This window comes from Chaetodon trifascialis, chromosome 2, assembly GCF_039877785.1.
Source record: "Chaetodon trifascialis isolate fChaTrf1 chromosome 2, fChaTrf1.hap1, whole genome shotgun sequence".
NCBI classification, from domain to species: domain Eukaryota; kingdom Metazoa; phylum Chordata; class Actinopteri; order Chaetodontiformes; family Chaetodontidae; genus Chaetodon; species Chaetodon trifascialis.
In genome coordinates this window covers 3,413,347-3,439,591 of record NC_092057.1, presented here as the reverse complement: position 1 = coordinate 3,439,591, position 26,245 = coordinate 3,413,347, and the positions used below count along the sequence as shown (strand labels likewise).

General features: G+C 44.3%; 1 protein-coding gene across 8 annotated transcripts; it reads left to right on the top strand.

Annotated features, from left to right (window-relative positions):
• Window positions 1-527: 527 nt before the first annotated feature.
• trim2a (tripartite motif containing 2a) lies at window positions 528-26,237 on the top strand. 8 transcript variants are annotated; one of them, XM_070973240.1, is made up of 12 exons: window positions 528-765; window positions 15,595-15,773; window positions 17,316-17,553; window positions 18,263-18,414; window positions 18,937-19,117; window positions 20,810-21,533; window positions 21,681-21,784; window positions 21,905-22,072; window positions 22,628-22,796; window positions 23,638-23,708; window positions 23,912-24,052; window positions 24,464-26,236. In XM_070973240.1, the coding sequence occupies exons 2-12, from the start codon at window positions 15,640-15,642 to the stop codon at window positions 24,614-24,616; spliced, it is 2,235 nt and encodes a 744-aa protein (XP_070829341.1). In that variant the 5' UTR covers window positions 528-765; window positions 15,595-15,639; the 3' UTR covers window positions 24,617-26,236. The 8 variants fall into 8 exon arrangements, with proteins under 8 accessions (XP_070829341.1, XP_070829336.1, XP_070829340.1 ...); XM_070973235.1 differs by having other exon boundaries at window positions 633-765; window positions 22,628-22,808; window positions 24,464-26,237; XM_070973239.1 differs by lacking the exon at window positions 528-765 and adding an exon at window positions 6,893-7,040.
• The last annotated feature ends 8 nt before the right edge of the window (window positions 26,238-26,245 follow it).

The following is a 26,245-nucleotide window of genomic DNA, read 5'->3' as shown; positions in this document are numbered from 1 at the left end:
TTGTAACTTGATGAGGTGACATGATCATGCCATATAAACAAATAGGTTCACAGTTCACTGAATTTAATCATGTAAATTAAAGAAAATCACCGAAGTATCTGACTGCAGCTCTCACTAAGCTCAATTATAAATCAGTTTTGTCATCAGATTATTCCCTCGCAGCTGCACAGATGTCCATAATCTGCATAATTAACATTTATTTAGAGGTCAACTTACAATTTACTACATACGGTCTTCTGCTAAGGACTTATACAGATATATACAACGTGTTTTGCTTAAAATAAACATAATCTAATATCACTTTGAAGGTCAAAAGAAGTCCTTTAAAGGATCCTAAAACAAGCTAATATAATTCAGCATTGGTTTTCTTTAATACAGCACATAACATGTCACAAACCAACCTCTGCGGGGACAAACAGAAGCACAGCCTGCAAACCGAGGCTATTTTTACACGTGGATGTAATATTGATGAAGCTTTTTTTTTTTTTTTTTTTGCCGGACTGGATCAGATCCAACTGCATCCGGCTGCGGTTGCCTTTCCCTTTTATTGTCGGCGGGTCCTTTAATAAGTGAGGTGGAAGTGAGCAGAAGCGGCTCTCGGTTGAGCTTTAGCTCGTTCCCCTCGCGGAGCAGCAGCAGACAGGACGGAGCGCGAGGAGGAGAAACAACCGCAGGAGTGAACGCAGCGGAACGCGCACCCGGGACCAGCTCACCTGACGCATCCGCGTGCGTCACCGTCGTTTGCACACCTGCAGAAGCGTTTAGGTGAGTGATGCGGAACTTCCTGCGTGTTTTTCTTGAGAAAACAGCTGAGATTGAATGTTTGTCCCCGTTTATTCTCAGTGAGACTTTTAGATTCACGCGTTAAAGACCGGACACAGATGTTTGCTGCTCGTTTGAGTGCAAAGATAAAACGCTTTCGGTTCAGATTTCATGTGATCCAGAGCATCTGCCCACCGTCAACAGTAATCCTGCGTCCCTCAGTGAATCCATTCAGCAAATGAAACCCTCCGCCAAGTTTTTACAAAAGGTTTCTTTCACTGTCGGTGCTTTATTTGATGGATTATGAACAGCCCTGTGGCGTCTTTCCAGACTGTTTCAAACATGCAGTTATTCACCTGCTTCTGGACAAAAAGACAACAAATCTCAATAGTTACAGACCAATATCTAAATGATCTTTTTTACCTAAGGAGCTGCAGAAAGTCATTTCATCCCAGTTCATTTATTTTATGCGAAACAGCAGTATTTTTAGCAGCTCTTCAAAGCACTGAGACCCCTGCGATAATGACCTGCTTCTGCCAGCTGATGGAGGTGACTGCCTTTTATATCTGAGCACCCTGTTTGACTCCCATCAGTAATTGGAGCCTCTGCACCATCGAGACACCTGATTGGTCGCAGAACCCTTTCAATTATAGCAAATGTCAGTTCCTCTGTTGCTAATTCTCACCATTGTGTTCCTCAAGGGTCCGTTCTTGACCCCCGTTGTTCTCAGTATACACTGGCATGAAAAAGTTTGGCTTGTAAAGGCTTTGCTTTGCTAAGAGTCCTCCAGGTCTTGTTCATTCTTCCTGCAAAAGGCGTCCTTCATGCACTGCTCCTCTGAGGTCCATCCACAGGTTTTCATTCATATTCAGGTCAGGGGGACAGTGAGGACCATGGCAAAACCTTCAGCTTGTGCCTCTTGATGTGTTCACTGTAGATTTCGGGTGTTTAGGATCATTGTTGAAGCCATTTTCATCTTCAGCTTGGTGTGCCGTTCAGTTCAGAGGTCTGCTTTTCTGGGTATTCTGCACCGTTTTGCCTCCAAATATACCTTTGATGTTCCTTTGCAAACCACCACTCCAGTCTTCCTGAAGGTCTTTTGCAGTCAAACATGAGGGTTTGATCTGTCTTTCTCATAATCCTCTAAGCAGTTTTCTTGTCTTCCAGACCTCAGCTTGACCTCCACTCTTCCAGTTTATTTGCATTTCCTAATAACAGTACACTCTGAGGAAACACTTTGCTGTCTTCTTACAGTCTTCTCCTGCTTTGTGGGCATCAGTTATCTTAATTTTCAGAGAGCTAGGGAGCTGATTGGAGGAGTCCAAGGCTGCTGATTGTTGGGATAATGTTTGAGGAGTCACATGATTTGTAAAGCTTTGAAATTTGCTGATGAATGACGACTGTGAACAAGCCATAACCATGAGTCTGAGACTTTGGTAAAAGTTCTGGGAGCTCAGATCTCTTGGCGCCCAGACTTTAAATATGCATCCAATCTCAAAAAGTGCAAGCGTCCAGAGAGTCCTGTGTCAGTGATCCATTCACACCAACAGCAGATCTTTTCCCAAGACAAATGAAATCTTTTCATCTTGGCTTTGGGAACCGCTGCTTTAAAAAGCCGTTTCAGTGCTGTTTCCCCTCCTTTCAGCCTTTATGCTAAGCTTCGTGCCAGACTAATCATCTTCTGTCCAGATACTGTGTGAGAGTGGCAGCTTCTCATCGAGCTTTCAGTCAGAAAGTGAATTAGCACATTTCCATTATGTCAAAATATGCCTGTAACAGCAGTTTAGTAAACTACATTTTTAGGTGAAATAATCAGCGCATCCCTGTGACTAAGTGATTGCACATCAATCAATGAAACTGATGTTTAGTTGCATTCCTATTATCACCAGCTGTCTTCATATAACATTGTTCCAGCAGCACATCACAAAGCCACATTCATGTCATTAGTCGGCTCCACTCTTCCTCATAGATAAACTAAGTGGATTAAAGTCTCATTACGTTTGCCTGCGCTCTGTCTACCCCTGTGTGTGTGTGTGTGAGTGTGTGTGAATGAGTGTGTGTGTGTCCTCCTTTGATCTGTAGTTTTTCTATGGCAGCTGTTTTTTCAGTCGCTGTGACATTAGAGGTGCTTGAATGCAGCGCGTGATTCTGGGAACAGGAAGTAGAGAGTGATGCAGTCAAGGCTGCATAACTCTCCCACCGCTGCAGTACACTGTGCTGCAGCCGCAGCGCTGCAGCCGTGGGACTCTAATGAAGAAATGAGCTCGACACTAAGGAAGCAAAATGCACACTTACATCAATGTTTCAGACAATAGTCGGCTGATTTGTCACAATGCACGACATGTCACACATCAAGGCTGCTCAGATTAGATGCTTAACGAAGGTTCAATTGGTGTTGGTGTTAAGCCTCAATACTTTCTCGGTACAGATACGTTGTTCTGCAAAACTGAGCATCAAAAACTGCAGATTATGGACTCAGAACTCCATTTCACTCCCTCATACTTTAATTTTTCATTTAAATACCAACTTTTTGTGGCTGTTTTTGCACAGACAAAACTGAGTATTTGAGGACTTCTTGAAGGATTTTTGAAAAAGAAAAGTTGAAAGAAAAATTGAAAATCAAGTCTATGTTTCTGATAGTAAGGTATTAAAAAGTTTAGATTTGGTACCAAAATCAAAACACAGCCGTCATATGAGCGCGAGTATTTAAAAATGTCAGTGTGATTGTTTCCGGACTTTTGTGTTAGATTCTATGTTAGATAAACTTATTACTGAGCGTCACAGAAGATGCGTGACAGCTGTTTTGTTGAATAGTAAGGTGGCTATGAGCGTTTCATTATCCAGATAAACACTTTTTCCATTGCAAACGCTGACTGCTGCTGGTATTGATGCTTTCCTTCGGTGACTGAAGGCCCTGCAGGCTGAATTGTCGCCCTGTGACACTTTAACCACCCGGGATCAATGGGCTCAGTGCTGCGAGCTCTGCTGTGGCTCTGCAGCGACGTCTGTCTGCGTAAAGCTAATTGATTAGCGCTGGACATCAGCCAGCTTAGTGACTCTTAACTGAGTAGTAGCTCTGAGCGTCTGAGTGTGAAGGATTTGGAGAGGTGACAGTGTGTTTGTGTGTTAAGGGTCATAACAACATTTACTGCAGAACTAACTCCACCAGCTTTCTGTGTGTTGCAACAGTGGTTTGTTGCTTCGATGGTGGGAAATTTATAAAAGCTCTGATGCTGAAGTGAGTGCAATGATGCAGGTTATTGTTAACATTGTGTGTGTATGTGTGTGTACGGATGTGTTGATATGTAAATGAATCTTCATCTTCTTTTATCCTGTATTGCCCTCTTTGTTGTAACAATGAGACTTGGGTTACACCTTTTTTTTCCTGTATTTATTTCCCTCTTTTTCTCTGCTGATTACTTGTTTTGTGTTGTTCTTCTGTTCCTTTGGATGTGTGCATGTGTGCCCTTTTGACCTTGTGTAATAACCAAACAATTGAATATTTCATTGCAATTGTCACAAATGATAATTAAGCTGAATTTTTATATTATTATTTTATTTTAGTATTTTTTTTAATCATATATATATATATATGGAACTGAGGCCGAGTTCTGATAAATCAGCTCGAAGGTGAAACAACCTTCAGACTTCCTTTTCCTGAAGCTGCCAACGCTCGGTGTGCTCACTGCTCGTAATGTTAAGTCCTAATGTGAAGTGTGCGTCATGCTCCAGCCAGCAGGGGCTACCAGCGTTGCACAAAAGGAGCATGACCCTCCCCAGTGATCATCACAGGCACAAGAGGAGACTGATGGTTCTTCTTAAAATGTGCCTGGTCATGAGTTGGCAGTGCAAGGCCAAAGCATTCCAGTAAGTCCTGTGTGAATGAAAGCAGTATGTAGTGCGGTACACTGTGGTCCATAAATCTGACCCTTCTTGATGACTCGTTTCAGCTAATTGGTCTTATTTGAGCTCACCTCTCATTGTCGTTCACACTGATTAATCTGCACTGGCTGCTCTTTTCCATGTAGATTGAGCAGTTTCTTCATTTAAGGGAACGAGAGAAGCATTAACCAACAGTCTGGTGTTCTGGTGTCTGTTTTTCCACAGAGTGGGCTGCAGTTAATCATTGGACGCCCCTCAGTTATCTTTTGACTGGTAATTAACCCTCACCCTAGATATGCATTTAGTCATTTTTGTGTTAGTCTCTTTCTTGTTTTTGACTGCCTGTTCATGCCCACTTACACTCTGTCAGGGATCAAAGTGCCATTATTAGTCTGGTTGACAGCTGTGTTGTAAATTGTGCGCACAGTGTGTTGTTGGAGCTCAAATTCTGGATCTTTAAGAGACATAGGAAGCTGGTTTCCCTTCCCTTTCCCTCGCCATGTTTAGATAAGTTGAAAATGAATTGAATCATGGTATTCCTGTGTCCGTTCAGAGCCATTTTCTGTGCTATAAGTAATCCAGTTAAGTGGGAGTGAATGTACAGAGGGAAAACAGATGCATTTGGATAATTACTGCAAATGCTGTTTGTGGCCTGCCAATAAGATTAAAGCTTTCAAGAAATGGGGAAACTCTCGAGGGGCATATATGTCTGCGTTATGAGGCGTGTGTGTGTGTGTGTGTGTGTGTGTGTGTGTGTGTGTGTGTGTGTGTGTGTGTGCGTGTGTGTCAGCATGAGTGATTTTGTTGTTGTGGACCCACCAGTGTTTGTCTGCCCAAACGGAAGTATGAAAACTGTGGTAACAATAAGAGGAAGGCTGCCTTCAGAACAGGATGCATATATTGCTATCATGTTCTTTGACAGTGGAATGAAGTACTACTAGTAATGAGATACTAATATAAACACTATATATGGCAAAAAGTCCCAGCTATCAGACCTCAGTACATTCTTGGTACCAACCCAAATTTGTCCACAGAGTTTGATTTGTAGTCTTGTTCTGACCACCAGGTCCATTTTGTAGCAGGTCTGGAGCTTTTGAGCATTTCACCTTATCTTCATCAGCAAACTGTTTGCTCAGTTGTTCAATTTTCCTGATGATGAAAATGAATTAATCACATTTAGTGTCATCATATGTTGCTTAAAAACCCAGCCTCTCAGTGGCTCAAGACGAAAAGTCAGTGGATCATCTGGAGACACTGAATGTACAAGACTTCACGTCCAATAGTTGATGAGACATTTCAGTCTGGACCAAAGCGACTGAGCGACCCGCACCGGTATCCTTAGAGACCTGCTGTTAGCGTGCCTAAAATGGACTTTATAGGAAATGTATATTTCAGAGTAAAGTATATCAGTACCCAAACTCAGGTAATATACCAACAGAATCGAGAATTTCTCTCTCAAACTTCATTTGTGTTTATTATTATTGGATGTGTGTGTTTGTCCCGGTGATTTCTCTCCTGAGTTGTAGTCCTCTGTGGTTCTGTTGCATCACCTCTGCCTTGTTTACCAGCTTTGTGTCGGTGCAGGGAGTCCCCCGAGGCGAACGGGACATTTAGCAACATGCTCGTTTAGCTGGTGAATATCTGCAGTTTCCCCCTCGGCGCTATCGCGTTCTGTACGAGACTGCGCTGTGATCATTCAGGGATCAGGCCTGTTGTGCTTATTGTGACCATTTGTGGGTCATCTTGTTTCAATTACTGTGACTTTGGCCAAGTCTTAAACCCTCACGTCATCGATTTTTCAGGAACGGCAATGAGAGAGTACATTTGTTTTACGCTCTGCAGTCGACAACTCGGGCACCTTAAAGGGAGGACTAGAGCATGTGTACACTCTCTTGGAGATAAAATTGCATGCGTGGAGTCGAGGTTAAGCTTGACAAAAAGAAACAAACAAGATGCAGCATGTGATACAAAGACAGGTCAGCACTTGAACTATTGAAATGATGTGACTCCTGCTGGATGTTTGGTTTCTTTCTGTCAGAGGCCCGTCCTCTGTCACTCCTTATCTGTTTCTTTAGTCATGCCTCTGGGACTCTTGCCCTCACTGGGGGTTAAAGAGCAGCACAAGCTTTAAGCCCAACCTCCCGCAGCCTCACCGAACCCTCTGATTGGTCTGTGGTTTCCCTCTACACCAGCGGCCGGCCCTCCCCCCTCTGTCTCGCTCGCCCTGTCAGTCTGTTTGGATTATTGTAACAGCTCAGGCTTCCCACATGCACACCCCTCTCTGCCCACTGCACAAACGGCAGCATATCAGAGATGAGACGGATTAGGTGACAGACAGCAGCGTTTGTTTTCACCCCAGAGAGGAGAGAGGAGAGGAGAGCAGCCATGGAGTTGAAGTAAGTGGGATGTTTGGGATTTACAGATGGAGAGGAGGATTGGAAAGAGTGAGTAATAGCTGGAAAATGACATGAGGGGGGGAAAAAAGGAAAGATTTATGATTATAGGGGAAACTGTGGTGGTGTTTTGGAAACGTCCTTAAGCAGGGTGCAGTGTTGATGTGCTTCTGTAACAGGAAAAGGTAATTATGCCTTTAAAGATGCCTCTGTAATTCCTGGTTATTACCCTGCGAGTCTTGTGAGCTGATACTAGAAATACAGGTTCCAGCTTCAGTTCATGAACTCTCAGGTGTTCACCTTGAGAAATACATTTCGTTTACGCTCAGCAGATGTGCTTCCAGTGGCTTTTCTCTGCAGGTGAATATTCACTGTATGCTGGCAAGAAAATATTTGCTTGACTCTCATTTCCTTTTCCTGTTTATCATGTTCAGGGGCCTCGGCTCAGCTGTCTTGAAACCAGGCAGGTGCACTGTACATGTCCATGCTCTGTGTGCTGAGAAAAAGTCTCCCAGGGCTTCACGGTCTGGACAACATGTGTCCTCCTCCATCTGTAGACCGTTGATTTGGTTAAAAACACTTATTTGATTCATCACATATAATCCAAAGTAGTTCTAAGTCTGTTGTTTATCAGTATGCAGGATGAAATCAACAACAATAAAAGCAGAGTCAGCTGCTGATGTGATGAAATATGACATTCAGCTGTGCTGGCAATAATGATTAAATGCTGTAACGATGGTTACTCATTTACTGTTAATTAGTAATTAGCTATTTTCAGGACGCGGTTTGAATAAGTGAATAAGTAAAAAATCACACAGACTGCTAATGCTACAGGCAGTGTGCACAAACAGAAACTCAAACAAAATTAAGGACATTTCAGACAATCATTTAATACAACACATTATTTTAATAACTCATTATCTTGAATTTTCAAAATAAGAGAGGTTAATCTATAGAACAAATCTCCATTAAAAACAATCTGTCACCTTTAGTGTGACTATGATAAGTGCCACGCAGGAGGCCTAAAACCGTTTTGTGCTCGTGCAGTTTGTCTGGACATCGACACACAATGTTTTTGCTTCATTGAATTCTGCTTGACAGATGTGCAGCGTGGACAGTTTCCAATGGCTCTACGCTTGCACATGTGTAGGCCTTAATTAGAGGTTAGTTGTCAACTTGCAGCCACTAACGCTCTCAGGCAGAGCATTGTCTTATCTTGTGTCACCAGAATGCACAGTTGGACAGATATGTGGCCTGGTGACGCATTGACATGAGGTTTCCTCATTCACTCAGAGTGCAGCCCTTTTCTCTCAAATATACATTTGACCCTACAGACCTCAAAGTCTGGCAGTGAATTGGGTCTCTTAACAGGAGTATTACACAACTCTCAGAAGAAATCAAAGGTTTTAGCATTTATTAATTGCAAAAATGTCTTCAAGACCTTAAAATACTGCTCATGAAAATGCTTCAAATTGATTTTGAGGTTTAAACCCCCATCGACCACTTTCATCAGATGCTGCTGCTCGTCTTCAGACACTAGCAGTGGAGGTGGAGTTTATTGAACGAGGATGTTGCCGTGCTCTGCTGCTGTAATCTCTCATCATCCCGTCCCCAGTGGATGCTTTAGATTAGCATGAGAGTGTTTTTAAATTCAAGGGTTGGGCTTATGTCACCCTTTCCAGCACTGGAGGCATGTGAAGCCCCAGATTTCTCTGAAATTGAAAGCAGGAAATAAAGAAAAACAAAAGTGTGGTTTGATTATTTTGTGGTAACTTTCTGGAGCTGCTGCTGAATAATTACAGCATCTGGAGAATGACAGTCTCAGAATTTAAGTGTTTTATTGTGAAATTGTTGCAGCGCCGATGAAACGGTACGATTAGAAGATCACGATGGACATGAAACTTATAATCAGACCATCTGGCTTTAGGACTCAAAACGCAATAAATGCTGAAAACAATCTGCAGAGCTGTCAGAGCTCACATAAGAATCAGTTATAGCAATGATATAGTGTATAGCAAGGATGGAGTTAGCCTAGCTTAGCATACAGACTGGATGCAGGTGGGAAAGGCAGACAACTTCCCCTGAAACCAAGAAGCAGTAGTAGTAGTAGTAGTAGTAGTGGTAGTAGTGGTAGTAGTAGCACAAGTGTTGTTTTTATTCATGCTAGCTTCCCATTAGCCTCAGCTGTGCCAACAGCCCACAGCAGTGCTTTGGCTCTTCTTTGGCTCATTACTGTTTGCCTCCAGATTAAACAAATAAGATGTTAATAGGTGAGCTTTCGAGGTGATAGTAAGCGTATATCTGAAGCTGCCGGGTCTGAACAGTGAAGACATTGTGGAAGCGCTTTAAACCTGCAACCATCCAGTCTTTCTGCTATGCTAGGCTAATCGCTCCCAGCTCCAGCTTTGCACTTCGTGCACAAACACAAAAGCGGTGTGGATTTTCTAAACTTGAATATTCCTTTAAGTGCGTCGGTCTTTGCCTCTAGTGCGTTGTGGTATGAGAGCTTGCAGCTAACACGGCAAACCTAGCGGCCTAATTAGCCTTAGCACAAGCTCTCCAATCAGAAAACAATCCTCTTTTTAAGAGTCTTAAGATAGTTTACATTCACTAAAAACACTTGTACAAACGAGATCAAACTGTTATTCACCATGGAAAGGTGTGCAGACTGTAACAGTACTTATAGAAGTGCAGGACAATTAAAAAACAATCTCAGGATAATAAATTCTGGTGATGTAAGATGAGGTCGCTCCACGTGTCCTGCTGCTCTCCTCTCAACATGACAGCGTAACAGTGAACCTGCATGTGACTTTTGGACTTCTGAGCTGACAAATGACTCAGTCTTACATCATCAAACAGTATGAAAGTAATGTGCAGGTGGAGTGAGACAAACCAGCCGGTTTACCTGCAGACCCACCTGTTTGTCTCCACTCTGGATGTTTACACTTTGAAAGCGGTCATTCAGACTGGGCAGTGTCGTTATTGTGCAGGGTGACCTGGCAATTTTGTGCGTTTAGAAACAGGGAGATGGTTAAAAACAGCTGAGGTCAGTGCTCTGGAAAGAGCTGTGGGATGGACACCAGAGGGAGACCCAGAGTAACACACAAGCCACAGCAGCCACAATGTCAACCAAAACCTAAAATATACCTAAAAGAACTGTCCGAGAACGGCTTCCTCTTCGTACTGGTGAGTGGAAATGAGCTGGTTTGAAATTACAGCTTGCCCCAGATTCTCCACATGCAACAGTTAAAGCTTAATATTGCTTAAAGTTGTCTTTTCTTCCATGAGGATTGGTCGGTGGAGCAGCAGGTGTTTTTTGCTTCACTCTGTGTCTTAATGCATCAGGGGTGGTCATGTGGTTGTGAACGGTGAATCAACAAAAACAGGTTAAGTGACGTGTTTTCTCCTCATTATTTGGATGTGTGTGTTATGTGTTATGTGTTTGTGCCCCAGAGCTATGAGCGTCTCTGCCGGCCTTCCAGAGACGTGACGGTCCTGCTGGCTTCTCTGAAAGCGAATGAAAGCTCCAGCAATGTCAATCTGTGGGTTTGTTGATCCACCACTTCACTCCTGACCGAAACATCTCCACCTTTTTCAAACATTCATGGTCCTCAGAGGATGACTCTCGGCCCTTTGACTTTTCCTGCAGCGCCACCAGGCGGTTGACATTTATGATTTTGAGTGCCAGAACACAAAAGTAATGACATTCACATTCGATATTTAGTAAATGTTAGCGTGCTAGCAGGCTAAACTCAGATGGTGAACATTTTACCTGCATTGTTGTCATATTCATGGCATTAGCATTTAGCTCAAAGCACCACTGTGCCTCAGTGCAGCCGTTAGCATGACCGAAACTCTTAGTATTGTTGAAGTATATTTAAATAAATAAGAGTTTGACGGCCTCTTTTCCTGTTCATGTAATAAAACCAAAAACAGCATCAGAAAACACTAATACCTTTGATTTAGCTGTTGCTAATGTTAGCACTAAAAGGCCCATCGGCCCATTTGAAAGCAGGTTCCGGTGGCGAGGCTGACACTTCGGTTTGCATCCAGACTGCAGCCTCTGCATTTTGACAAGTCAAAGTGATGAGGAGGTGTGTTGGTTATAGAAGCTGGTGGCTGTGAGGGTGTGATGTGTTAAACAGAGTCTGCAGATCCAAACTGAAGGCAGCCTATAACCAATCATTAATCCTTTAGCTATCCTGTGGAGGTTTGACCACTAGGTGGGGCTGTGGAGCAATGTTTTTGTGCTTTGTTTATAAAAGTACCTTTAAAACATAAAGACCATAATATACTGTATCTTTCTGATTGTTGATGAAGCTCATGAAAAGACCAACAGTATGTTTGTTTATCTGTCTCTACACTGAAACTGCTTGTTGTATTCGTTCATCTGCACACACTGAAGCGACTGTCCAGCCCTTGTGTTTTCATCTGTCCTCCGGAGCTGCATTCGTTCCTCTTGTTCTGTGTCCCACTCACTGACTGACTCAGAGCTCGCTGACTTTGGCAGAGGCTCAGATGAGATCACTGGAACAGCCTCGGAGCTGCCAGGCATAACGAAACGTGTGAAAAAGCTCCGTCAAGAGCAGCTCGTGTTGTTCAAACGCAAAGGTAGAAAAGCCACAAAGGAACTGAAGAACTCCCCTTGTGTTATTTTATTGTAATTCCACAGCTTATGAAAAGATAAGATCACTCAAATCAGGCAATAGTCTGGGGAAATCTGGGCAAAATTCCTATTGCTGCCATCATTTTAAAATGGCATGATTACAGTGCGTGTCACTGTTTTTTGGTGTTTTCAGTAGAAATCCCCCTCTCCATGTTTTTATTGTCTTTCCTGCAGTAGATCCATGTTGATTTGGAGCAGATTAATCTTGAACTGACTCCAAATGGCATTATGTTATTTGAAGACATTCCCAAAAAAATTAAAATATTTTCCCTCCAACTATTGAAGTCACTCATGTGCAATGATGATGCAAAAATACGCAGCTTGAGCTTCGTCCAGAGGGTCTGTGTTTTCACTCACACAGAGACCCTCTGAAGTCACACGAGCCCTCATCTTTTCCCAAGAAAGGAGTTTCACGAGTTTCACCCCAGACTTATGTCAGCAGATTATGAAGGAATAACACCATATTGCAAGAGCTGGCCTACCTGTGCTATGCCATGCATCACGGTGTGTGCGTGAAGGAATGTGTGCATGCGCATACGAGAGTCTGTTTGTAGTTGGTAATCATGATTCTCTTTCATCTTTTGTCTCTTCATGCTCTGTCTCTGCATGCACGGTGACTCAGCAGCATGCACACGCCCCCCCCACACACACACACACCCACACACACCCACACACACCCACCCACCCACACACACATATATGCGTTGAGAAAGCTCCCTTTGACTCTATTGGCCGTGGAGGGGACCCATAGAGATCACAAGCCGTCAGCCAGTAGTCACTGACATATTCCTGATGCTGCACACACTCACTGCTGCAGTGAGCCAGCATTTACTTCAGAGAGGGGGAGAGAGAGAGAGGGGAGGAGGAGGAGGAGGAGGGAGATGAATGGATGAGACAGACTGAGCCAAGAACATGAGTGACGGGAGGAGAGGAAGTGGTGAGGCAGAGTAAAGGAGAGAGAGAGGGGAAGAGATGAGGTAAAGACTGAAATACATTCTGCCTCCTCAACTCTCACATCCCGTCGTCGCCTGTTCGGCTCCTCGCTGCTACCTGGAGGGAGGCATCGCTGCATGTGAGAGCTGACATGAGGTGAAGGCAGGGCGAGGGTGCGCGCGTTCTGCCCGTTTGGCTCACATGGAGCCAGCGTTTCGGTCTGTGCGCTGGAGTGGATGCCGCCTGTTGATCCCATAGATGCAGCGCCGTAAGTCTTCCTATTCATCACATCATGAGGGAAATAATGAGCCTCTTGGATTAGCTGGTGTCGTTGTTTCAAGCTCATGTTTTTGTAGGATTATTACTATTCTCTCTTGGAGTCACAGCATGTGGAGAAGACGCTGAAATATCTCCCTTTTTCATGTGCACCCTCCGCTGCGTATTAGACGATGGCTCAATCCAGCAGGAATTATTCCGCTTAGCTGGTGCGGATCTGATTATGTAAGAGGGAAGCGTTTGTGTGGTTGCTGCGACCTTGTGCACCGTCAGCACTGGGCTGTCCTGTTGTGGCTGTCTGCAGGATTTAGGAATTGCAGTTTTATAATTGGTGCCATATTTTGATGCTCTGTTTATCTGCTTAATCTGCTCCGAGGGGCTGGTAAGTTATTAACATGTAAAGCTTTTGTGTTTGTGCATGCCTGTGCTGGAGTGTTTGTGTCATTCATTTCTTGCAGATGCAAAAGATTTCTTTCCTTTTTACGCGTATGAACGAAGGCTGAAGCCTCTTAAGCTGCTTTTACTTTACGGGGTGGTCAAATGTTGGATTGTGAGCCGCTTGTTGAAGTCCGTAACTTGCTTTGTAAAATTAAACTGAGCTGCAACACGTAACTGTTTAACCACTGACAGCAAACACATGACACACCAGCCTTGTAACATGCTGTACATTTTGGTTATCATAACCCACTGACAGCATGACAGCTTCATTATGACAGTCATTTTATCCACCGCTTACCACCACATCGCAGAAACAGGATCTGCTTCCAGAGAGAGGAAAGAGAGGAGCAGGATTGTATGACAGAGAGAGAAAGATTAGGAGCAAATGGAAGAGGGAAGAGGAGAAAGAGAGCGTGCACGGTAGAAAGAAGTCCAGTCCCGGAGGGTTTCCTCTCAGCAGCAGAGGTGGCCTGTTTCTGCGCCTGTCTTCAATGAGAGGAGACAATAAAAGCACTGACACACTTTCTGTGTCTCAGTTAGCTGCCAGACAGCGTTACAGAAGCGCTGGCCATTAAACTGAAGGATGCAGCAAAAGGGTGATTCAGATAAAACAGGTTTGATTAAGAAGAATCAGGACGAGAATGGTGATGTACTTTATTTTTATAGGTCTTGCACTTATGAGTGCTGAACGCAGTTTTTTGCTTTCACTTCATAATCAAATATTTATCACTCAAAGTGCCTTTTAAGACAAACAGCCAGCCAGCAGCTCACATTCACTGACTGCTGCGGTTTCCAATGTGCGGGTCGAGACCCTCAGAGAGGTCGCAGGATAAAGTCTATTTGTAGGATAGTGGGACCAAATAGACTTTTGCTAACCCAGTATCAGTTCTGATACCTCAAATGAACTGCAAATCTGAATGTTTTCAAAGCAACTGTGTTAATCAGTCACATCTGGCAGATAGCTGATCTGCTTAATAAGGTCAGTACAGGTGGTTCTGGATCATAGCAGTGAATCTCTGCCAAAAGCTATTCAAATCAGCCAAACTAAAGAGGCAGCATCGGTCTTTGTTCACGGCCTGGATGAACCGGTTTGGTGTCCTCAGGGCAAAAATGTGCAAATTGATAACAGATGTGTAATTAAATGAGTTATTAAAAACGAACTGACACATGACTGCGGGGCTTTGATGCCCCTGGGGGTCTGGTGCTCCTGGTCAGTTGTCTGCCTTGTTTGGTTGGTGATTCAGCTTCGGCTTTGGCTGAGCTGCTCGACATAAACCACCTGTGGCCTGCATTACTGCTGCGTTCACGTGCAGCTCGGATGGTTCCATTTCATGAGTTTCGTCGTCCTGACTTTGGTGTGTTCATGAGCGCTCGTGAGTTCATTTGAATGAATAGCACTGACCGAACACATCAGCTAACAGGTTTTCTAGCCTCTGCGATGTGCGGCCCTCTGCATTAATGTTTCTCCTCCCGGCTCCGCCCATGCATTCCGACTCAGCCAATGACGTCACACAAATGCAAATACAAAATTCACAAAGATGAAAAAACCACAATCAAAAGAGTAATAGCTGACCCTCTTTACATTAGGAGGCCTCTTATGTAATGGTGGTCTATGGAAAACTGTTTTGGGGCAGAGGGCATTTTACTGTTGCAGTACCACGAATGACCACAGGGACAGATTGTCTTAGATTTGATCAAAAGCTCCACAACAGCTACTAAAAAGACCTTGAGGTGAGATTATTTCATCAACTGCTGTCTCTGAAGGTCAAGGATGATTGAATCCACGAAACTGCAGATGTTTTGATCCACACATGCTCTGCAAACATTTGAAGTTAAAACCTCAGTTCGACCTCTCTGCCTCTTCAGCGTCTCAGATGTTGTATCTGCTCCCAGGATGAAAAATGAATTGTATGTAAATGAGTTTACCCACCGACCTAAAGGAAAGACACGAAGCGGCTGGTTTTATCTTGATCGCCTGCTGATTGAGGGGATGTTTTCAGTCACTGTTTCTAATCTTAATACCTCTGTTTACAGGTTTGACAGCCACAGCTGCTGATTGGCGTGTCTGTTTGTGCTTTTGGCACTTCCTCTCTCACTGAGGGGATGGCAGGAAGGGGGCATTCTGCTGTAAACTTTGATCTTTGCGGCCCCCCTCCACGGGTCATCGCTGTGTGTTTGATCATACTACGTGGTGTCTTTTTGCTACGTCCTCGCGTCTCATCCTCCCTCTGTTTCGCTCCGCAGGGTGCAGGGTAAGAGGAAGAGGGACTCCTATGTCAGAGCTTTAGGATGGCCAGTGAAGGCTCCACTATTCCCAGCCCCGTGGTCCGCCAGATTGACAAGCAGTTCTTGATCTGCAGCATATGTCTGGACCGCTACGAAAACCCCAAAGTACTGCCCTGCCTGCACACCTTCTGTGAGAGGTGAGTGATGCTAATGCAGTGATTGGTGTTTTAATCCTGTAAACTGTGTACACTGGACCAGTGTGTTGGTGAGTCTTGAGGTTTAAATGTGCAAATGAGGAGTGGAAAAAGCAAATTCAAATGTAGGATTTGTATGTTTTTGTTGCAGCGTGACAGAAAGTGGGATGTGCAGCAGTGCTTTCTGTGTTTGTAATCAGTACTGTGTGGTTTTTGTTGCATCGGTGCCATCCTCTCTGAGAGCTAGCCTTTGTTTCTGACACAAAAGAGAAACTGTGGACTGTGCCTGTCCGTCCCTTCCTCTGGTCGCTTCTGGAGAGTCATTAAGACAATTGTTTTCTCTTTTAACATATTCATTTCTCCAACGTCCGTGTGTGTGGTCACATTTTGCTCTTGATACGATCAAATCCAAGCTGCTGTGAAGTTATAGTTTAAACTTTTTTTGTGTCCTGGGCTTGATTTATCAGCCAGATCCAACAATGTCTGAACATAATTTATGCTTGTAAAACCTAAGTGCTTTTTTAAAGTGTGTTATAAAGCTAAATTCTCTGTGGTAGAAAGGCATTACAGCACTTATGTGCACACATGTTGAAAGCCTCCTTTACTCTAATGTCTTTCTGACCACATGATGCTGAGTGGAGCGACCGCACTCATCAGTGATGTAATGGTGCAATCGATGACAAGAGCCATGCAATAGATCTGTGAAGCTTATTTTTTCATTTTAGTGTTTATTTGCATTCAGAGCTTAAATATCCTCACACCAGTGGAACCACCAGCACCCGAGGAGCCTGGTTATTGAGCCATATGTGGGCGTAACCTCAGCAGATTTACTGAAATGATCAAAACGACCACTGCAAACTTTAAATGCATGATCATATATGATCTTTAGAGGCTTGATCGTTGTGGATGCTGCTTGTGATCAGGAAGTTAGACAATAACTTTTAATAAGATTGTGATAGTCAGTTTGGTGACTACAGACCCTCAAAGGTGCTCATGTTGCTGATAAGATCTGCTCAGGTTGGAGGGTCTCTGGGATTTACACGACAGCAAACACCGCTCAAAAGAATTTAATAAACACCTTCTCTGACATGGCGTCAACAAAACTGAACATTATAAGATTCACAGTGGCAGAATTTATTGGATTATGTCAGAGCTGTTGTATTTGATTGCACTACACTGTGCAGGTGTAGATAATAAACTGGTACAGACAGTAACTCAGTTTGTTCTGCTGCTGTAAACCACTTCTGGGCTGTAAATATTTGGGCCACCGGATGCAATTAAAGGCAGGATTTTTAGCTGTCTTCGTCCAGTTTATGGGTCAAAGAACTGATTATGAATGGGCTTGCAGAGATTACAGTTTTGAATGTTTTTGTTGAATTATTTTTAATTTATAGGCAGTCACGAAAACAGAAAGAATAAAACTGGATCTCAAGAGACTTCTCGGTTGCATAATGTCCTCTGTCTTCTCAATGCGACACACACCACCTACACCTTTCTCCACACTCTCTTTGATACAACACTCCCCCTGCCTTCCTCCTCCTCCAGGTGCCTGCAGAACTACATCCCGGCCCACAGCCTCACACTGTCGTGCCCCGTGTGCCGCCAGACCTCGATCCTGCCGGAGAAGGGTGTGGCGGCATTGCAGAATAACTTCTTCATCACCAACCTGATGGACGTGCTGCAGCGGGCGCCGGACAGCTGCAGCCAGGAGGCCGCCGCTCTCAACAACATCACCACTGTGGCTACAGGCCAGCTGCTCTCCTGCCCCAACCATGGAGGCAACGTAAGGGTTCTGCCTTTTCATTTCACACACAAAATGTTCTCCTGCTAACAAATGTGGCACAATGCATCTGTATATGTGATAAATTGAGAGGTAATAAGTTCATAGGTCACGCTTTGATCATTCTTTTAAAGGGTCACTGTCAGCCTAAAGTTCACTGTTTTGAAAGATAAAGTATCAACAAAAATATTACTACATGTTATAGATAGAAAAGACAAATAGTCGACTATGAGGCTGTATGTTGGCACAGGGTGCTTTGAGCTAAATGCTAACATGCTTACAATGACAATGCTAACATGCCGATGTTCAGCAGTGGTTACCATGTTCACCGTCTTAGTGTAGTGTGTTAGCATGCTAACATTTGCTAATTAGCACTAAGGACAGCTGATGCTGATGGGAAGTCATGGACAATAAAAAAAATAAAAATTTGACCAGAAGCGAGATGAAAAGTGAACAGAACCAAATTTCCTGTGAACCAAAAATGGTGGCGCCAGAGGAAAAGTCATTCATGTCTGTAGGCGTCAGCATCTGGAGGACATAAATGTCTGTACTTCATGGTAATCCATCCAATAGTTAAGATATTTCAGTCTGAACCAAAGCCGTGCACCAATCAGTGCTGCCATTAGCCACATTCCAAATGCGGCTAAAAACATTTTGGGCTAAACCTCAACCCCATATTTAAGTCTAACCTCTGGTTTTTCCTCCTGTGCAGGTCATGGAGTTTTACTGTCCGCCTTGTGAGACGGCCATGTGTCAGGAGTGTACCAGCGGCGAACATGGAGAACATCCAACTGTGCCTCTGAAAGACGTAGTGGAACAGCACAAGGCCTCGTTACAGGACCAGCTAGACGCTGTCAAGAAGAGGTACAACAGCGGCATTATGTAAACCTCATTATACTGCAGTACAGACTTCATGCACATTACTCCGTAGTTGTAGCAGCCATGATGGCATGAATGAAACAAACCTCCTTTATGGGCTCGCCCCGTCATATGACTGTTTACTCACTATGTGCGTAAAGGGGCATGTCCGGACTTCTTTGACTGGGGTGGCCCTGACTCACACAGGGATGGCATGAAGTCATGTCTCCATCGCTTTTGGGGACACTGACTTCCATTCATATCTTGGACACTTACATTAACCATAATCGCTTCTTGCCCGACCATAACCTAGCCTGAGCTGCACCTGAATGCAACAATGCACCTTCAGAAACGCTCATCACACAGGTAGTTCAATCTAAGGTCCGGCCTCTCACTGGACAGATAGCCAATCATACTTCGGGATAATGACTAATCAGATATCCAGAGTGGCCCCCTGACCGCCCCCTGGACATGCCCCTGGCTAAATGAAAAGTCTCCTCATTCCTCTGGTCCCTCTGTCGCTCCCAGGCTGCCAGAGATCGACTCAGCCCTGCAGACGCTGTCAGAGATCCTGCAGCAGCTGACCAATCAGAAGAGCTCCATTGAGGATGACATCCACGCCACCTTTGACGAGCTGCAGAAGACGCTGAATGTCCGCAAGAGCGTTTTACTTATGGAGCTGGAGGTCAACTACGGTCTCAAGCAGAAGGTGAACTTTGAATACTTTAATTTGGCTGACAGAGTGTCGCTGCAGTGTTGTGCTTTCCGGCTGTGGCCACAATAATAAGTTTGAGTTTTTTAATCAGCGCAAAGCGTCAGTTTTTGGGAGATTATGACAAGAGGAAATAACACAGAAAGAAATAATTAACATGAACACAACATTGACCTAATTACAGTCTATTTTTGGAAAGCATTCGACCTATCACAGGCTCCTCATCTGGCTTTTTGCTGATCTATGTGTCAGGGGCTCAGCTGGCCTGATAGGCGATTAACAGGCAGAAAGAGGGGGAGGCTGTGGAGCTGGTGCACCACCCCAGTCCTGACAACCAATCACCCGGTCTGGTGAGGAGCCTGCCGCCGCCCCCTCAAGGAGCTCCCATCACATGGGTTGTTAATGATTTACAATCCGCTGGCTGGTGCGCAGCAAAAACACTGGAGCCAAAGGGAGCGTCGGATATGTGACTCTCAGCTGTGTTGGTGCTTGTAGCTAGATGGAGCCAGTGTACTGTATGCACACTTGGGTTGATTTGGGTGTGTCATGTGCAGTGAGGGAACACACTGCGGCTTCGCTCTTCATGCTGGAAACACTTCTTCGCCTCTTCCTCTGCAGCTTGATCTCTAGTCTTACAGCGCGTGTGTCTCCAGAGCCTCACAGTGTGAATTCATATGAAGAGAAAGCGATAGCAGAAGGTGTTTGGAGACTCTAGTCTGAGATATCAGGCTCAATGGCCTCTCTTGTTGGAGAAGAAGAGGAGTGTGATGGTGAGATGGGGGTGAGTGTGTTTTGGTGCTTTCATCAGGGTGCAGTGATGCCCCAGTAATCTTAAAGTGCAAAGACTGTCCTCTTTATAACACCTGAAGTAAAGCACGCTGAGAGACTTCATGATCTGAACGTGACTTGTGTTAGCTTGTTTTTAGCTAAAATGGTAACACTTCCTAATGTTACAAAACACATGCACAAGTAAGGCATAACGAACACATGACTATTAACGTATGATGTATCTCTGCAGGACATCTTGAATTCCTGTTCTTCATCGTGCATGAAGTTAGACGTGACCAAATCCAGTCAATCAAATTAGTTCTCAAGTTACATGGAAAAGGGAATATTAGACCGCTTTCATCAAAGCTAAGAGGAGTCACGCGGGCTCTTTACACTGATTTTTGAAGATGTGAGGTGTAGCACAGACGAGGATGAAGCACTGAAACCAAAAACACCTCCCAGCTGCCAGTTGATGAACCCTGACATTATTCTTCCTGATCTGAATGGAGGGTCTGAGGATGGAGGCTGTCTCGTGCTGCACAGATAGACTGTTTCTGCTGACTGTTTGGTTGTGACAGTAACTGGACAGTAAACAGTAAATTCACAGAGAGATTTCAGCATGTCGCTGCAGGAGGAGTCTTCATCTGTTTTCATGAACAGTCTCTGCAGCTGTGCGTGAGGACTTTCTTGCAGTTTGCATGTTAAGAATCACAACAACTCTGGGATAAATATTGAATTTATTGTCTCTAAGTTATCTATAATTTATCTTTCTATCTATAACATACTATGAGAAAGAAAAGTCACTCTTTGGTTGACCTGCTCACAGCATGTAGACATGTGATGAGGGGATGCAAAAAAGGCTTCCAAGCCAAGACTGGTGGTCTATCTAACCCTGCTGCCCCCTGGTTTGTCTTTGTGTAGGTGCTCCAAGCCCAGCTGGACACGCTGCTGCAGGGCCAGGAGGGCATCAACAGCAGCTGTAACTTCACAGAGCAGGCGCTGAGTCACGGCACCGAGGCCGAGGTGCTGCTGGTGAAGAAGCAGATGAGCGAGCGTCTCGTCGAGCTCGCCAGCCAGGAGCTTCCTCTGCAGCCCGGAGAGAACGACCAGCTGGACTTTCTCGTGGAGACGGACGGACTGAAGAAGTCCATCCACAACCTGGGGACTATTGTGACGACTAACGCTGTGGCCTCTGAGACTGTGGCTACTGGGGAAGGGCTGCGGCACTGTGTGGTGGGGGTTCCCACCTCCATCACCATAACCACTAAAGACAAAGACAGAGAGCTGTGCAAGATGGGTAACGCAGTCATCACTGCAGAGCTCTCCTCACCTGATGGCAGCAAAGGCGAAGGAGAGATACTGGACAACAAGAACGGCACCTACGAGTACCTGTTCACAGCTCCTAAAGAGGGGACTTTTAATTTATCGCTGCGTCTATACGACCAGCACATCAAAGGAAGCCCCTTTAAGATAAAGGCCACCAAGTCTATAGATGTGTCGCCGACTTCAGACGGCGTGAAGAAGAGGCTGAAGTCTCCAGGCAGCGGTCACATCAAGCAGAAGGCCATCAAGAGGCCGGCCAGTATGTACAGCACCGGGAGGAGGAAAGAGAACCCCATCGAGGACGACCTCATCTTCAGAATCGGTGAGAGAGCAGACGTCATGAGGATCGTTTGTTACGCAGCGTGGTGCAGTTCACTTGATAAAACTACATTCAAATATCAGTTCTTCACCAGCTTAGTCACGCCAACACTCTGCTGATATGTGTACGGTGATATTTCATGTTTTTCAGGCACGAAAGGAAGAAACAAAGGGGAGTTCACTAATCTGCAGGGGGTGGCGGCCTCCTCTTTGGGAAAGGTGCTGATAGCAGACAGCAACAACCAGTGTGTCCAGGTAAGAATAACACTGAAGGTCATCGCTGGAGCGCCATAACTCATCACTGCTCAGTGACCTTTGCCATCTCCTTTGAGCTTAATGCTGTCTTTTTTTTTTTTAACATGTGCTGCGCTGCAGATTTTCTCAAACGACGGTCAGTTCAAAAGCCGCTTCGGTGTCCGGGGCAGGACTCCGGGTCAGCTGCAGCGGCCGACGGGTGTGGCCGTCCACCCCAACGGTGACATCATCATCGCGGACTATGACAACAAGTGGGTCAGCATCTTTTCAAGTGAGGGCAAGTTTAAGGTAAGTCGAGCTCTGGCTTTATTCATATAGAGGCTAAAGTAATATGACCGTCATCATTTCAGTGTTACTGTATTAACAGGGATGAAACAGCAGAACAGGTGCGCCGTAAGCCCCGCCCCACCTCATTTACAACTTTCCCTCCTCATTTGCACATTTCTGCAGAGCTGCACAGATTTTCCTCTTCAGTCTATTTCTGCGTGGATGCTGAATTCTGAGGGAAAGTGGACGTTTTAAAGTGAAAATGACTTTCTTGCTTTCTTGCTTACAGTTACAGCAGATTTGAAACCAACGCCATATGTTGATACACCCATGTGTTTAACAGAGAGCAGCCTGCAGCTCATTGGCTCATTCTCTCAAACACTGTCACACAGCTACTTATACAGTATTTATGTCTGTAGTGTGTGTGTTTGTGCGTATTGGTTAAGCGTAAGCCGCATACAAGACAAGATAGAACATTTTAAAGGGACTCTGTACTCTGTTATATGTTGAATTATGTATTCTGAATATTATCTTACGTGCGTCTAATACTCATAATTATCTTTTGCTCTTCTCCAGAATAAGATCGGCTCAGGGAAGCTGATGGGCCCTAAAGGCGTGTCGGTGGACAGAAACGGCCACGTGATCGTGGTCGACAACAAGTCCTGCTGCGTCTTCATCTTCCAGCTCAACGGCAAGCTGGTCACCAAGTTCGGTAACCGCGGCAACGGTGACAGGCAGTTTGCAGGTACACTCAATGGTAATATGTGCACTGCCCCTTACAGCCTCTCTCCGACCGGCTCACATCTGCATGCGGAATGAAGACGTATGCCAGACCAGGACCCATAAAGATCCCATCATCCTTTGACTTCAGAGGCTTTTCAGAGTCGTAGATAAGACAAAGACAGCAGACGCAGACGCAGACTTTTATCATGTCCGTTTTAAGGTCCAGTGTGTAGGATTTAGAGAGATCTATTGGCGGAAACCAAATATAATGTTCATAAATATGTTTTCATTAGTGAGTAAACACCTGAAAATAGAATCACTGTGCTTCATTTACCTTAGATGGAGCTTTTTATACATATGGAAGAAGCAGCTCCTCTTCCACAGAGTCCACCATGTGGCACCATCATGTTTCTACAGAAGCCCGGAGCGGACAAACCAAACACTGACACCAGAGAGCTCCTTCCTCGTTTTTGTGTTTTGAGCAGTCGCTGTAGAGGAGGGTGAGGCGAGGGCTGTTCAGGGCTGTTAGTTGCAATCTGCCTTCTTACCACTAGATGCCACTAAATCCTGCACACTGGACCTTTAAAACATATGTGACAAAATACACATTTCTTTTTTTGATTTTTGATTAAATGGTCCTAAAACAGCATGTAGTAGGAACCACCTGTTACGGTATGAATATTTTAGGATAAACTTTGTTGTTTTTTCCTGTTTTCGTTCCCATTAAATGCACTCATATACTTTATAACTTGCATGTCCTCCAGAACCACCTGCCATGAAGTTGTTCTCTAAACTGAACTGCTTCTGTCTGATTTTGAAAAGCAGCTCTCATCTTGTCTCATTGTTGTTTCTTTATCATTAAGGTCCTCACTTCGCTGCTGTCAACAACAACAATGAAATCATCGTGACAGATTTCCACAACCACTCAGTCAAGGTAAGCAACATCAGACAGGTGGAGGTGTACGACCAGGAAGTCAAGAGTTAGATGAATGGTGATCAGTTCAGATTTTAGTACTAAAACTGAGGCTTTATGGTAGACTTTTGTCTTTCATTGATTCTCACGTTTTATTTTTAAGTCATTTTACCTTATTGTCTCCATGCTGTTACCCCCCCCCCCCCCTTGAAAACCAAATGTAGGTGTTCAACACAGAAGGAGAGTTCTTGCTGAAGTTTGGCTCTAACGGCGAGGGAAACGGCCAGTTCAACGCGCCCACGGGGGTGGCAGTGGATGTCAATGGAAACATCATAGTGGCAGACTGGGGCAACAGCAGGATACAGGTCAGTGCGAAGTGTCACCTTAACACGTCTTAAGAAAAAACAAGTGGAAGGAAGCCTGTTGCATAAAGTCTGTCGTTATGGCAAATTCATATATCACCAGACCTAATGTCATATAGATTCAGTTAGATTTAGATTTTGAATGCAGTGCTGTGCCATCTTCTGACCCATATACAAATGATGTACTTCAGCCAAATGTATAAATGTGAATATCTCATTTTAAGCACCTGATTTTTGCACAGGAAAAGCTGGTTTCACATCAGGCTTCAAGCTTCCCACACTACACTCAATGATTTAATGAGCTAATTGTACATTTTTATTAAGATAAACTGCAAGTGAAGTGGGAGACAGAACATCTGCTGGTTTTATCCCAGTAAACAGAGCCTTGATTTTGCATGTCTCTCTCTCTCTCAGGTGTTCGATGGCAGCGGTTCGTTCCTGTCCTACATCAACACGTCAGCAGACCCGCTGTACGGCCCGCAGGGACTGGCGCTCACCTCTGACGGACACGTTGTGGTTGCAGATTCAGGAAACCACTGCTTCAAAATCTACCGCTACCTGCAGTAGTGGCTCTTCTCCCTCTGCGCACAAACTGTACAGTGTATATAAAGAAACTCTCACATGCACTCATCACCATGGAGCCGCTGGCAGATTTGCACTCATCCGCTCACCCGTTCATCCTTGAATCGTGCCGTCGTCGTGCCATCTGTTTGACCGTTCTCCACCTGTATGTCTGCGGCGTCACCTGTGGCGCGGTGGGAACGACAGAATGACAGTTATTTGTGCTCTGAATGAAGCGTGAGGATCTATGATATTCACAGACGACTGCTGCTGATTGGTTCTGTGAGGAGTCACTCATAACCTTGTTCACATTCCACCATCACTACGCTTATTTGGAAGATAAGTATTGTATATTAGACCTTTGATTTGTTCAGGTAAAATGGAAAATAATTCAATTGCACTTGTTCCTCAAAATAATGGTTTGACACTGTGTGAAGTAAATAAGTACATTAGTCACCTGAAAAATAATGGGAATTCTCTTTATAGTTCCACTAACTGCAGCTTCCTGTTAAACGCTCTCAAGAGTCACATTCTGCCTGTTCCCTATTAAAGAACAATCTTCCACCTACTGTGGGCAGCAGGGTATTTTAGAGCATGATTAAGCATCTCTGTGCATGCTGTTTTTACTAATAAACACCTGAAAAGCCACTGTGCACTATATAGAAATCGATTTCAGGCGGATACTTAATACATCACCAAAAGAAACTTTAAATCGAAGCATTGTTTCAGTAATACTTCTACCTACATGTGAAAATGACTAGTCGATGTTTAATGTCATCACTTTAAATTAACACAGGTGTTTATTAAAAATATGCCGATGACTTCTGCTTAATCGGTTTTACAAAATCGCACAGTGTGTTTGTGTGTGCAAGGCGAGTGTGAGAGTGTCGTGATCAGTTAAGGTACCAAACAAAAGCTACTTGATACGTTGAATTACAATCTGCTGTGTGTGTGTGGGCGCGTGTGTGTTTGGGTGTGTCGTGTATGAAGCCTCTTGACATTTTGACTTGCGATCCACTGTGATTATGTTCAAACATCTTAAAATTTGCTGCAGGGGTTGAGAAAACAGCTAAAAATGGGGTGAGTGGGGTGCGGACGTCCTCGCTGAAAGGGTGTGCTCATCAGTCTAACATCAGATGCAGAGCTGCAGAACTGTGGTCACCTTCACTCCTTCCCATGTGCTCTTATGTCCTTCAGAAAAATCTGTAGAACTACTAACAAGTTGTGTTTTAGTAAAACAGTTTGTCTGTCCTCCAGAAAAGATGCAGAGCGTAGTTCAACAGTGGAGGTGTATGTTGTAAAAATGCACTGTGCTCCTTATAGAAAGCCTTAGTCAAAATCTGTTTGTCTTCAAGCACACAGTTTTCATTACACGTCCTGAATTTGGTCATCCATTTTCTACACAGTCCTGTTAAATTGTTTTCCATTGTCTTGTTTTTATTTGTTATGCCAAATGGAATTAAAGTGCCCATAGGAAAGAATATGGTGTTTGTAATTGAAGTTGTGTTGTACATACTACATGTTGTAAGATATGTTTAATGTTAATTCCACATCTGATAAAACGGTGTTACAGTCATATTAAGTTGTGTTATTAAATTAGTGTAGTTTGCACACTGACATCATGGCAAATGTCCT

What these genes read in the sequence shown, in the direction of transcription:
- trim2a (XM_070973235.1), top strand. Translation starts at nt 15,640, where the DNA reads ATGGCCAGTGAAGGCTCCACTATTCCCAGCCCCGTGGTCCGCCAGATT. An exon ending in CTAGACGCTGTCAAGAAGAG is followed by an intron (nt 18,415 to 18,936) that starts GTACAACAGCGG and finishes TGTCGCTCCCAG; the next exon opens with GCTGCCAGAGATCGACTCAG. An exon ending in CAAGTGAGGGCAAGTTTAAG is followed by an intron (nt 22,073 to 22,627) that starts GTAAGTCGAGCT and finishes GCTCTTCTCCAG; the next exon opens with AATAAGATCGGCTCAGGGAA.